General features: G+C 37.4%; 3 protein-coding genes across 4 annotated transcripts; 2 read left to right on the forward strand and 1 right to left on the reverse strand.

Annotated features, from left to right (window-relative positions):
* The first annotated feature begins 198 nt into the window (after window positions 1-198).
* Window positions 199-4139, forward strand: LOC113725678 (organelle RRM domain-containing protein 1, chloroplastic). 2 transcript variants are annotated; one of them, XM_027248976.2, is made up of 9 exons: window positions 199-723; window positions 890-990; window positions 1207-1453; window positions 1551-1648; window positions 1729-1794; window positions 2340-2426; window positions 3162-3230; window positions 3341-3447; window positions 3551-4139. In XM_027248976.2, the coding sequence occupies exons 1-9, from the start codon at window positions 326-328 to the stop codon at window positions 3635-3637; spliced, it is 1260 nt and encodes a 419-aa protein (XP_027104777.1). In that variant the 5' UTR covers window positions 199-325; the 3' UTR covers window positions 3638-4139. The 2 variants fall into 2 exon arrangements, with proteins under 2 accessions (XP_027104777.1, XP_027104778.1); XM_027248977.2 differs by having other exon boundaries at window positions 589-727; window positions 3551-3980.
* Window positions 4140-5201: 1062 nt separating this feature from the next.
* Window positions 5202-7969, forward strand: LOC113724726 (GDSL esterase/lipase At5g03610-like). The gene is made up of 5 exons (XM_027247597.2): window positions 5202-5402; window positions 5529-5735; window positions 6037-6317; window positions 7115-7421; window positions 7540-7969. The coding sequence occupies exons 1-5, from the start codon at window positions 5321-5323 to the stop codon at window positions 7749-7751; spliced, it is 1089 nt and encodes a 362-aa protein (XP_027103398.1). The 5' UTR covers window positions 5202-5320; the 3' UTR covers window positions 7752-7969.
* Window positions 7970-8076: 107 nt separating this feature from the next.
* Window positions 8077-9486, reverse strand: LOC113721702 (uncharacterized). The gene is made up of 2 exons (XM_027245567.2): window positions 9149-9486; window positions 8077-8960 (listed from the first exon to the last, which is right to left on the reverse strand). The coding sequence occupies exons 1-2, from the start codon at window positions 9438-9440 to the stop codon at window positions 8179-8181; spliced, it is 1074 nt and encodes a 357-aa protein (XP_027101368.1). The 5' UTR covers window positions 9441-9486; the 3' UTR covers window positions 8077-8178.
* Between the last annotated feature and the right edge of the window lie 4529 nt (window positions 9487-14015).

Below are 14015 nucleotides of genomic sequence, written 5' to 3' on the forward strand. Positions count from 1 at the left end.
TCATTATTGACCCAAAAAAAATTAGTATAAATTTCTGTGAAAAGTCCGCGGGCTCTGATCCATGGGCGTTCTGGTACGCAAGTAAACATTTCGTCTCGCCCAATTTTATTTCCCAGGCCCAGCCCCAACAAATTACAGGATGAGCCAATTCAACCTGAACGCCGCGGTCCGCCCAAACAAGTATCATTCCAGTAGACATTATTCATACCCGTTGCCTAAAAATCTCAGCATAATCATCTCTGATTCTGAGCTTCCGAGAGAGTGTGTGGGATTTGAGTGAAGAAGGAAGGCTGGCTTCTGGCATCGCATGGTAGCCAAATAATCCATGGAAGTAATTCTACCTTCCTTTGCTTCTTTATTCACGCCAACCCCATCATCATTCTCTGTTAAACCATCCAAAAACCCATCTCAAATTTCTCCTCCTTTCGTCCCTTTTCCCCTTAAAATCCCTCCTCCACAAAACCTCTCCGCCTTTATCACTCTTTCTTCTTCTTCTTTTACTAATTCTTCTCGTTCCTTTTCCTCAAAAACAACAAGAGTCCTAGTATCTGCAGCAGCTGCTACTACTACTACTACTTCCTTGCCTTCAATATCAGCTGGTTGTGATAATACCAGTCCTCAACGCCACTGGATGGTTCTAATGCAGGAACCTAGTCCAGAGCTTAATTCCAAAGAAGAAATCATCGATTACTATGTGAAGAACCTTGAAAGAGTTGTTGGCAGGTGGGTATGTCTCTATAACCTTAACAAGATGCCTCCTTTCTTGTTTACTACTTATTATGCAATCTGTCGCGTGCACCAAGTATTTTCCTTGAATTTTGCTTTTTAACGTTTTAAATTTCATTCATATGGCTTCGTCAATTTGATTCCAAGTTGCCATTTTGGACAGTGAAAAAGATGCCCAGATGTGTATATATGATGCTTGTTGCACCAGAAACAATTATGGGTTCTGTTGTGACATTGATCAAGATGCAGCTGATGAACTAGCTCGTAGGTTCTTCTTAACTGTCTCTTCCTCTTTCCTTTCCATTCTTTCATTTTCTATCGTATGAAATTAATTATCAATATAAAATATTTGCCTTGTTCGATATTTAGTTTTGCCAATTGCCAGAAGTTTGAACACATTTTTATAGCTTTCTGTTCTGTCCTTCGACAACGTGTAGAGGAGCAATAGTTGAGCTGACTTTACTGTTGCATGGGTAATAGGTTTACCAGGTGTTCTATCAGTAAGGCCGGACCTCGATCTTGGCTCTGTACAAAAGGATTACGGACTCTCGGACTGTGGAGTTGAGTTAAATCCTCCATCAAGTTTATACAGCAGGAGTCCCTTGTTATTTACTCCCGGGGCTTCTAAACGCTGGATTGTTCGTGTTGAGAAGCCACTTGGTGTGCTAATCACCAAGAAACAGGTTGTTGATTATTATGTTCGCGTTCTAACCAAGGTTATGGGGAAGTAAGTAGCTGAGTTTTGTGTATTTCTTTCTTTCTTCTTCTTTTGTTTGCATCATGAATATCAATATACATCTAACTTGAGGCGCCATTCATCGTAGTGAAAATGACGCTCAAATGTGCATATATCACGTATCTTTGCAATCAAATTATGGGTTCTGTTGTGAACTGGACGATGCATGTGCACAGGAGCTAGCTGGTCAGCATATCTCCCTGCAAGTTTATTATGATGCATTGGTTTGTTCATCACATCACACTCAATGTCTTTATCTACTGCAGGTGTTCCCAGTGTTCTATCAGTTCGTCTGGATGAAAATTTTGAGTCCAATGATAAAGATTATGGAGGTTTGTCTAACTACCTTCATTTCATGAGTCAGGTCATTTTGTTATACATTATGAAGAAAACCCTTGGGTCTTGTTTTTATAGATAATTCCGTATTGGCAAATCTTCCATTTTGAGGTCTAGTAGTTCTTTCTTGATAATATATATGGTTATGTCTGAATGTTTACAGGTCAATTCATATTTAGCATACTTGACTTAATGACTTTGGATGCATTTGTCCTCAAATCATAGGTCTTAAGAGTGGCTTTAAAGGTAGAACTATTTCATTTATAATTTCTCATTTTGCGGAACTTCACCTTATTCCTCTGCTACTGTTTTTGGTTCTAAAATCAGTACAAATCAGAAAATGAGGTGGTCTTTTAGCATTGATTATTAATTTGTTGAGTGAAACATCCCCACCATTGTTCCTGTTACTGTGTCAGTTGGTACAGTGGACTTGTTCAGTTGGATTGTTTTCTGTGGATTATCTTTTCACAGTTTTTCCCGCAATCATGTTTCTGCTTTACTTTAGCAAACTTAAACAACAATTTCAATATTCTTCTCTCAGGTGAAAAGTTAGAAAATAGTGGCCCTCAAGATTCTTCGTCACCGAGTCAAGTGACAAACATTAAGACTAAGAAGCTTTTTGTCACAGGTATCTTGTGGCTTCCATGCCTGTTAACAATCGTTGTCATTTATCTTTTAGAACTGCTTTTCTTTTTGCTGAGAAGTGCTGAAATGTGGTACATATATTCCTATAGATGTTTATGCTCATAAACATGATTGTGTATTAGACAGTCAAATGCAGCCTTCCTAGTTTGGGATCCTGGATCAGACTGTCTATTGTTAAATTTTGTCCAAGAAGCTACTGTTTAGTTGGTTGATATGCTCTATGTGATTACCAATGGCTTAAATTAACTTCAGCACTCTAGCCCTGAGCTATGGCTTGATTGCAAGCATCTACAGCCACTTTTCATTTTGCTTGTTACCTTTTTGTTGTTTTTGTCTTTCTTTAAATTCTGGAGATAGGGCGAGTGGACTTTTGTAGTATGACAAGTAGCTTTTGTCATGTGATTACAATGATTATGCCATTTATCATTATGTAAGTGAAGAAAATCTTGATGGAGCTAAAAGTAACTTCTGGAATAGTCTTCTGATATAGTGTCCTTAGAATTCAATCAAATTCTCTCTTGATCCAAATCTGCGTGTGAGAAATCCTGGTTCTGACACTGTGCCCTGATCTTCTATTTTGATATATATATTTTTTAATCTTTACCTTGCACGTGCCTGATATGAGTATTTATAAGCTTTAAGAGGGGGGTGGGGGGGAGATATTCACATGGGTCAATACATTTTTCTTCACAATGTGTCTTACTGCATCCTGTGGCAGGTCTATCATTTTACACTTCAGAGAAGACTCTGCGGGCAGCATTTGAAGGTTTTGGCGAACTTGTTGAAGGTATTATGCTTAAATGCACTAAAGGACTTCTCTGGTTATGGTAATTACGAATTTTTTTTCTTTTCACATAATTCTAACTTGGTTTAGCGTTAATCTATTACCACTTGCAGTTAAAATCATAATGGACAAGATCTCTAAAAGGTCCAAGGGTTATGCTTTTATAGAGTACACCACTGAGGAAGCTGCAGCCACTGCCCTTGAAGAGATGAATGGCAAGGTAGCTTTACAAGCGTAGTTGTTCTATGTGAAGCAAGATTTTGAATTTTAGTCATTTCGCAGTGTGAAAGACAAGCTGAGATTGTTTCCTTCTATGATTACAGATAATCAATGGGTGGATGATAACTGTTGATGTCGCCAAGAAAAATCCACCAAAATATTCCAGAGGACGCCCTAGACCAGCTACCTGAATTTTTTCCAGTGTGCCTTCAGCCTTCCTTTTAACTAACGTGAAGTTAAGCTGACCTTAACCTCGAGCAAGCCCGAGTTTGCCTTGATTTCTCAAGTTTTTTTTTGGTGTAAACCTCCCGGTATCCAATGACCGCATTGGTCCCCTGACTAGCCGGAATCAAGCACTGTTGGACCCATTTTAGGGGTTGCTCTCTCAACGTTGTTTCCTCCATCTGAGAATTGTTGATTTCTCAAGTTTTGGCTTCCAACGACGAGAATTAGGATAGTAGGATCATATTGCAGCAAACTGGAGGAAATCCATCCTGGTTAATTTGAAATCAAATTCACAAGGATTACTCCCTATGGCACTTCCTAGTGCTCCTTTTGAATGCTGGGTTTTTTGGGGTGCAGAACAGTTAATCTAGGGCAATTTTCATGTTCTTCCAGGATTTAAGGTTTCGACGCTAAATGTTTTTGCCTCAAGATTATTGAAATGTAGGAGGGGAAAATGGCTGGTGAGCATGGATGCCTCGCAATTACTTTTAATTTGTATGCAACTTGCGTGAGCTTACTTTAGTCTTAGTTTGGGAGCTTAGGATAGAAAAGAGAAGAAGGGAAAACTTAAGTTGTGAGAGAAGAGGAATGAAAACTTAACTTTTCTTCTTTCCCTTTCTTTTCTGTCCAAATCCTCCACTCCCAAACGAACCCTTAAAGATCTGGAAAATGGCAACTACTCAGACGTTGACCTGAATGTACATCCCTGTTACCTCATTTTGCTCCCAGTGATACTCTCCAATTGCTGGGTGTCTCAGTTCAATAAAATAAATAAATAATTAAGTGCGACAGTTACCTTCCTAATTCCAAGTGTTGCATTAGCTTTCGAACTATGTTTTCCAACCCATCCAATGAGCTTATGTTTTTCTACGTCCAAATGTTGTTTAGTTCTTTATGATAATGAAGAACTAATCTATGGCATTGGTCTACTTGTTTCACAAGGCTTTTATAACCATACACTCGTCTTAACCTATGCTTAAGGAAGCTCCTCCTTGCCGTGGATTCTAGCTCCAGATTTTTTTTTTTTTTTTTTTTTTAAAGGAAAGGAAAGAAGCCACCTTTCGGTCTCATTTAATCATATTCTTGATTGGTATCATGAAGACAACACGGTATAGAGTTTATTTTGTGGGGTTTGGAACAGGATGCAATCTCAGTTTTTTACTGTCTGCAACCTATTTGCCAGAAAAAGGAAAGATAGAAAGAAAGATGCTCTGAAGTGGGCTACTTTCTTGTCTTCTTGATTTTAGACTTGGGACGTAATATGATGAAAAAAAAATTTCAAGATATTATAACACAATGCTTGTTTACTTAAAAAACTACACAATAATGCTAATCTACTTAAAAACTACTCATCATATCATGTCTGTAAAATTATGTGCCTACTATTTTTTCTAATTAAACACGTGTTTATGCAAGAATAAACCCGTACAATGCGTAGGGCCCTCGACCAACAGCCAAATTCTTGATAAATAGCCGGGGATGAGCTCAAGCAGGTTGCAGTTTTCGTGCCATGCACCCGCATCTTCTTGCATTCAATCTTGTTTACTCTCTTCCAATACTCCATTTTACCTCGTGAAGCTGCGTTCTACTTCTGCAAGAATCCAACTTTCCGGGCCTTTTACTAGTTTCGCTTCTCGCATAATTAATAGATGGAAAAGCATACAATGTTGTATCCCCCGGCATACTTCACATTCTTCATCCTTTCGATTTCTTGGACAGCTTGTGCTCCGGGTTAGCTAGAAAGCAAATTGCTAACACTTTGTTACTTCACTTTGATAAGTACTTCTACATAAGAATCTGATGCACTGCTAACTAAACTATCATGTCTTTCTTGGCGTGTTGATGATTGATGTGCAGAAACTGTAACTGGTGCCAAAGTGCGGTACCATCATCATCAAAATGCTCCGAACTTGCCGAAGCTTTTTGTTTTCGGTGACTCATATGCTGACGCCGGTAATTCGCCAAAATCCACAGCAATCTCTTGGAAGAAGCCATATGGGGTGAGCTTTCCGGGTAAACCGTCAGGCAGATTCTCTGATGGTCGCGTTCTCACTGATTACATAGGTACCACACATTGCTTTAATTTCCGACCTGCATGCTTATTGGGCTCCTGTATGAAATAGTCGACAAAATTTATTCATTTTTTTTCCTGAATTTTTGGAACATCTTTTACCACAAAATTTGCAAATTATTTTTGTTATATCTTCGGCTTTTTTTTTTTTTTTTGGTGGCCTTTGTAAATCTTGTATAGCAATTACTTTCCTAGCTTTTAAATCTTTTGCATGGATACAATACAATGAGTAGTTCTCAATGCTAGCTGCTTGTGAAATTTTGCTTGACCCTCATCATATTTGTACACATTCAGCTTCATTTCTTGGCACAAGTTCTCCAATACCCTTCAATGAATGGCTGGGATTAGGCGAGAAATCTGCACTGGAAAATGGATTGAACTTTGCCGAAGGAGGGACAGGTGTGTTCACAACATTGGCTAATGGACCAAATATGACAACACAGATTAATGTTTTCCAACAACTGGTTCAAGAAGAAGAAGTGTACAGCCCAGAAAACATGAGTTCTTCAGTTGCTTTAGTGTCTGTGGCTGGCAACGACTATGCTGCTTATTTTGGCAAAAATGGCACCAATGAGGTAAGTCATACGAGTAGTTAAGCTAATCCCATCTGTGCAGTTCCCATGGTTGATAGATAAACTATGTGGTTAATTAGAACTCGTACATGTCCTTTTTCTGTTAAGAAATTGTGCATGTTAGCCGAGCAGCTTAAGAATATAGAGTTTGTAAGCAATAGTTTTCCAGTTCATTTTGGGGTCCTTTTTCTTTTTTCTTTTGAAATTTATTGGTTGGAATTTTAGTAGATCGATAAAAAAAAACACAAGAGGTAGGTAAAAGTAAATGAAAAAAATGATCGGAAAATTGAAAAGGAGCATTTATGATTCATCGATATTCAATATTACTATCGAGTCAGAAAGTAATTTTAGTTTGACTCGATATTCAAAAAAAATCTTAATTTTACGAGTTACCTATGATTTGATTTTAAGAGAAATTACATCCATAGTTATTTATTGTACATGTACAAAACTTTGTACAACTTTCATGTCAATGGCTCAAGTTTGTAGTCCGTGGATTGATGTGGATTATTGGAAAAGCAGTTTTATAGGATATAAAAGTCTCCATCATAATGAAGGTGAGGTGCGGTAGTTTAGAAATTCTTGACGTCCCCATGTACAGTGCACTGGAACTCAAGCAACTCGTATGCTGTCACCTAAATTCGAACTTCATGAAATCAAGCAAGCATTGGATCGTTGATTTGAAATTCACTGGAAAGAATACAAGTGATCTGATAAATAAATTAATTATGAAAAGATGTAGATTTGTATTACTACTGAAATATCTCACTCGAAAACAAAAACGTACGTACATGAAACAGGAATCGCCTGTTTTCACTAAATCAATCATGAGCCAGCTTGTGTTGGATCTTCAAAGAATACATGGATTAGGGGTGCGGAGAGTAGGCGTTACAGCAATGCACCCCTTAGGGTGTTTGCCCATGACGACTGCTTCCATTTCACATAAAAATTGCAGTGAAAATGGAAATTGGCTGGCCAAATTCCACAACCAAATGTTGCAGGAAAACATAGAGAATCTTAACAATGAAGCTGGTGCACCTGTGTTTGTGATCCTTGACCTCTATAGCGCTTTCATGTCTGCCTTGAACCTGCAAAACAACCATCCAGGTAATCATACATAGCACCAGGCAAATATCAAGATTCATAGAATTCAAATCTATCTGGTATATATCCACAATGTATATACAACGCGAGAAGTTTACATTTTTCTTGTCCATGAATGCAGGAAATTCGACGTTTGAGGATCAATTAAGTCCATGTTGTGTTGGTACTGAAAGGGGTTATACGTGTGGAAGTGTCAACGGTGTTGGAATAGAGAAGTACATCGTATGCGAGGATCTCAAGCAATTCTTCTGGGATGATATTCATCCTTCGCAACAAGGTTGGGAAGCAGTGTATTCAGCTCTGAAACCTTCTCTTCAGAGCCTCCTCAATTGATCAACCTAGTATAAATATTCCCATATGTGCCAGTGAGGCTTTTCAAACAACTACCATAGTATTGATGAAGTTCATGTACTTGGATGTATTAATCTCTTCTCCTTGGTTTGTCAAGGTTTGCTTTTACACTATAGACTTAAAAGGATTCGACTACCAGACAATGCGATCAGTTATCTAGCTATGATGCCTATGATTATTATTACTCATTATTATGGAAATTTGAGAATACTCGAAAGTTTTTCAATAATTTTCAGGTTTGTTTAACTAAATGCAAATTGATAATAAAAACCCATAAACAGAATAAGCAATTTACTACAGCTGCAACTTCATGTAAAGCTATGATCACTTCATTTCTAATAAGACTTTTCTGAAACTCAATTATTTATAGCTCATCATTCAGCATACAACATGCTCTGTAGCAACTTAATTATTTTTTGCAAACCAAGCCATTCCCTTCCATCCCACTCTTGCAGTTCAAGGCTGGATACTCATGCACAGGAGAAGCAGAATTGGCTTTCTCAAGAACCTTCCCACCAAAGCGAGAAACAGCACAATCGGCACTAAAAAGTCCCGAAGTCAAGTACTTACGGTCACCGCCCATGACTGGCATTACCGCATTCACCTTCATTTTGTTCACGTAATCGCTCCTATAGGTTTGTCCCAGAACTCCATCAGTTGAATCGGTGATGTTGAAGAATTTGAACCCAAGCTCCAAATGGGTAAAGCAATCCTCATCAGTAATGTCATAACCATGAACTTTTGATTCTTGAGCTGTTATTGGAACCACATTGGCGGTGATCCTGAAATTGTTCACGGCTTCAACCACAAGTCCGTTATTGTTGCTTGTTCTCATGATACTGACATTGGACGGGGCCGGAAGTTGCCATTTGGATCCTTCTTCAGTGGGGAGGGAAATCGGATTTCCATCAATGGATATAGCGAGTCGATCCACATTGTCGTCCCACGTTGAAGTCCTTTTTGCGGCCACGAGGATTCTGTGGTCGTCGAACATTATTCCAATGGCCTGCACCCAAGTGAAGTCTCTGCGCAAATTGGGTTTTCTTTTGCCAATGAAATGACCATTTACATGAAGATTGGTATCCGAAACCAGGCAGAAGTCCTGATCCTTGCGGCCATGGAAGTAAAATGTGTTGCCATCGCCCCCAACGAATCGTGGATCCTGACAAACAGCGCCGGGAAAGTTGCAACCTGGAGATAGAATAATTTAAAGGGCCAAAAGTTAGAAATCCAAGAATAAAACTTGCACTAGAGAGCTACATTGGTCTGCATTAGTCCAAGTACGATTTTGAAGTCCCAAATTATAGTGGAAAGCACAATGTTATGTTAGAGAGGGGAATGCCGTGGTAATAATTATAATGTACAGTTACTGAACTTACTGCAGTAAGCCTTGCAGGTGACACAGTCCACTAAACAGTTGGTAAGACAGTCTAAGGGGCAAACGAAGGGGATATTGAAGCAGAGAGGAAACAATGTGGAGCGGCATCTCACGATTCGGGGTTTGACAGGTATCACGGGTACTGATGGTTTCACTGGCGATGGCGGTGGAGGGGGTTTGGGGATTAGGTATGTAGGAACTAGGGGTTTTTCGGCCATCACCGCGAGGACAGCAGGAACCCAAAAGGCCAGAAAAATGAAATTGATGCATCTCAGAGGAGTCATTTTTTGCATCAGTGCTAGTAAGATGATGTATGAATAGGAAACTGGTACCGATGATGTTCGTGGGAATTAAACTACCTAAACATCCCTTTATATACAAACATGTGGGGTGGCTAAAGCGGGGGTCATGTTTTAGGCCAGGCTTCCATCCAGAAAAAAATGGCTTGCCTTTTTTTTTTCATAGAATGCCTTATGGTTCAGGAGCTTGATCAGGCAAAGAATGCAACCCCTGAAGCTGAAAGGCCTGAACCTGGAGAAGCTTTTTACCAATTACCATATGTTCTTTCACGAGATTTTCATATTTACAGTGTATTCCGTATGAAGAGACTTGCAGGTATTGCTACTAGTGCATCAAGGGCTTCAAAGTTCAACCAACCATATAGGCTATCAATGTTGCTCTCTGATAAATTGTTGAACCCGCTTCCATTTTTTCTTTAGTCCCTTTTTCCTTTGGAAAGAAAGGGTGAGGCCACAGGGGGAAAGGAAGCGTTTTCTATTTTAAGTAACGTCTTTCCTTCTTTTTTTTTTTTTATCTATTTTGTGTTTCTTGTTCAGCTGCTGTGTCACATGTGTCATGCGTTGGTGACTTGTACGACTATTGGCAATCTGTAAAAAGAAAGTAAGGAGTTTGGAAATTACAAAACCAAAGTAACAAAATAATAAAATATTTGTTTTGTCCAAAATTTGTTTTTGAACCAATAAAAATGTTCCAAACAAGATTGCAGAACTCATTAATTTTACGAGTAAATCTTACATACGCTGACAATATGTATATACTATCACCGTTGGATACATGATAGATAAGCTAAATTTAAATTTTAAATTTAAATTCAGATAAATTGTCATGTATCCAATAGGAATGGTCAGTGTATAAAAAATTAATCCTAAGTTTACAAATACGATACAATACAAATAAGATTGTGGACTCTTATTTCTGTAATTGACAGTATTAAATATATTGATAAAAAATATGAGACCTTTCCTACACTGACGGTGTATACACTATCAGCGTGGGATGAATAAACAATCATGCAAAATTTGAATTTGAAAGATTAATCCAAAAAATATTACTAGATTGTGGAAGAGCAGTTTGGGTGGACTCATTGCAATGCTTTTGTAGTTTAGCCCTTTCAAGTTTGGGCCTAGTTCATCATACCAATCGAGCAGCATCAGTACACCAAAGAAGTCCAGGAAAAGATATCCAATTATGATAGTCTGGCCGCATCTTCTATGAAGAGTCCAAAAAAGCCCAGTCAAACTTATAACGCGGTACCCATGGGCCACGATAGAACAGGGGAATAAAAAAAACAAGTGGCAAACGAGAAGCTGAAAATGCTTGTACTACCAAGTTCTGTACGCATTCACTTTTGTACTCCACTGTTTGTACTGCAACGAAGTTGGGACGTACGTGGAATTGCATGGGAAGAGTGAATAAGAAGGACCGACTTGTACTGCTGTTTCTTTTCCGATAAAAAAGAACTCTTACTGCTGGCCAATGATAGTGGATTTATTCGAAAATGACGATTGACTGAGGCCGACCAGAACAAATGGCTTTCAAGGAATGCAACATGTTTGGTGTAACCCATTATCTGATGAAAAGTTTAAGATTTGGCCATCCACCGAGCTTAAGAGCCAGATTGGATTGTTTTTTTTTTTTAATTTTTTTTTTGTGGAAAAAAGTATAAGAGATAAAAATGTAATTCAAAAATGAGATCACGAAAAATATAAATTTTTTTAACAAAAAACTATCCAAACTAGGGATGTAATCGAACCGAACTGCTCGCGAGCAGCTCGGTCAAAAGTTTGACTCGAACATAATCAAACCGAGTTCGAGCAGCTCGATAAGGTTATCAATTCGAGTTTGAGCATCCAGAAAGCGATGCTCGAAGGCTCAACGAGCCTTATCGAGCATTTTAATTTTAATTATTTAATATATTATTATTATAAAATTACTCTTATATCCAAAAGAATTATCGAATTTACGAAATATTTCAAGTCATATAAAAATTTTAAAAGGACAATAATGTCTTTTCGCTAAAAAATTACCAAGAAAATGAATTTTAATAATTCGAACTCGACTGAGCTCGATAAGGCTTGCATGAACACGAGCCCATGCGAGTCGAGTTCGAGTATTGCGAGCAAGCATCGAGCTCGAGCTCGAGCTCTAATAATAGTACTCGCTCGAGCTCCAATAATAGTACTCGCTCGAGTTCAAGCAGCCTTCTTGCATGTCGAGTCGAGCTCGAGTATGGCGATACTCGGGTTCGACTCGACTCGATTACAACCCTAATCCAAACAATCATAAATCTCTCCTTCTTGGATAAATTACATAAGTATATGAAAATTGAATATCATCTTATTTCTCATATTTTCTGGACCATTTGATAGTTAATATTAGGGTAAAAAACAAAAAAATCCCTTGTGGTTAACCTAATACACATAAAAGCCTTCCATGGTTTCAAAATATACAACACGACTCCTCATGCTTTGAACTAAATTGTAAAGGTGACGGAATCCGTTAAACTTAACGAAAATGGACGAAATGACCAAAATACACTGATATAATTAAGCAAAAGACAGCTCAAAAAAATCATTTGTTTTATTCTCTAAGTAGAGAGAATTGAGAGTTAAGGGGTAGAATAGGTATATTTGATAAAACTTAGGCATAAAAATTTTTTTTTAAGTTCCAATAAGTCATTTCCGTTAAGTTTAACGGATTCCGTCACCTTTATAATTTAGTTCAAAATATGAGGTATCGTATTGTATATTTTAAAATCATAGGAGACTTTTCTGTATATTAGGTTTACCACAGGGGGCTTTTTTTTTTTTACCCTTAATATTATGAAAGTGATATACAGTTTTTTATACATAGATGGGGATGATATAGATGAGTCCATGATTTTTATCTATGGTTTAATATTCATACTAATCATCTGAGACATTATAAATCATTGTATAATAAATCGATATTAATGGGGAAAACGAAAGCAAGTTTTCGCAATCCTTTCGCCAATGATCTATTGAAACGTGAGGTGTGTGTGTGTGTGTTTTTTTTTGTTAAAAAAAAAAAATCCTCTCACTTCTCCTCACAACCAATCGTTTCTAAGAATTTTGATCATTGGATTAATTTCAACGATCAACATGAAACACTATAGTGAAATTTGGGCATCGAGAAAATTATAAAAAAAAAGAAAGAAAGAACATGATAATTTTCTTCATCCCTTCCAGATTCGGTAGTTCAATTTTTATTTTTGGAGCTGCAAATATGCAATTGCAACCTCAATTCTTCACTTGTACTAGTGTTTTACCGTCCAAGAGTAAGCGAAGACAGAGAAAAGAATAATCTATATCTATATGTATTCAGAAAGGGATTTTTAGTAGAAACCCTTTCAATGACTTCTAAACTTCTCATTCTTTTTTCTAGATTTTTGTATTTATTTTGATACATAAAATGCAGTGGGTTATAACCCACCTTATCACCAATCAATATTCCCACTATCTCACTCCCACTATCCCACTATCTTAACTCATCCTACAACCACTCCTACAAATTCTCTAATCATCATCCCACGTTTCTCCCTACATTTCCTCCCACGTTTCCCACTCCAATTAAGAATCCACTCCAACGATCTCTTAATGACCCAATTTTTTTTTAATTCAAAATTGCGACTTCACATAACACAGGAAAATACCTGAAAGCTATCTCATCCTGGTACCAGAACTCGGGTGCTCTTCGTAGTACGTATCATACTTTTTTTCTTGAACCTTCGGCAGACGTCAGGAAGCCGGCAGTGACTACCTTTCAGTATGTGACCCTGCTCATTTAGCTATTGATTAGTATTATTGTGTTTTTTCACCTTTGCCTCACTTATCTGCTATCCCAAATTCAAGTTGTCATATTATTTAATATATTAAAATTTTTCACTCAAAATTTGTAGGGAACCCATCTAAAGTTTCCTCACCATGGAATATGTCCGCCTATAAGCATTTCAACAACAACTAAATTTCAAACTCACAAGATTGCAAGAGAGGAAACATTTGCTTAGAAAACGAAACATACACCACAATGATTCCACACACCAGTTGGAAAAACTTCAACAAGTTTGTGCTGACGAAAGAGAAATCTCAAATCAAATCTGAAGGACAAAATTTAGGCTACACCGATTAAAACGTCGTTCGCATCAAATTAAAAAATCCGATACCGTGTTTTTTTTAAATATTATTCCCAATACTGTAATATTTTTTTTATTTTCGATTATTTCAAATAATATAATATGTCTATAATTTTTTTCCAACCCTTTTACTGATCAACTTAATTAACTTATCAAGTTAATTCCCTCACCCTCTCTCTCAGTTTCTTATTTGTTTTTGGTTCTCTATTCATTTTGTAAATGTATTGATTTTGTTTCTTTTGTGAGCAGTAATGGAAGATATTATGTGCAAATACTTCAGTAAAAATCAATCTTCTTATGGAGAATTGGAAGTATATTCTTGCCGACTTAATTTTTCAAGTCGGTCCCTCTGCCTTTTAAGTATGTTTTGCTTTTGCTTTACTTTTTGTCATGAATGATATTGCATTGATTTTCT

Source organism: Coffea arabica, chromosome 2c (genome assembly GCF_036785885.1).
Source record: "Coffea arabica cultivar ET-39 chromosome 2c, Coffea Arabica ET-39 HiFi, whole genome shotgun sequence".
NCBI lineage: Eukaryota > Viridiplantae > Streptophyta > Magnoliopsida > Gentianales > Rubiaceae > Coffea > Coffea arabica.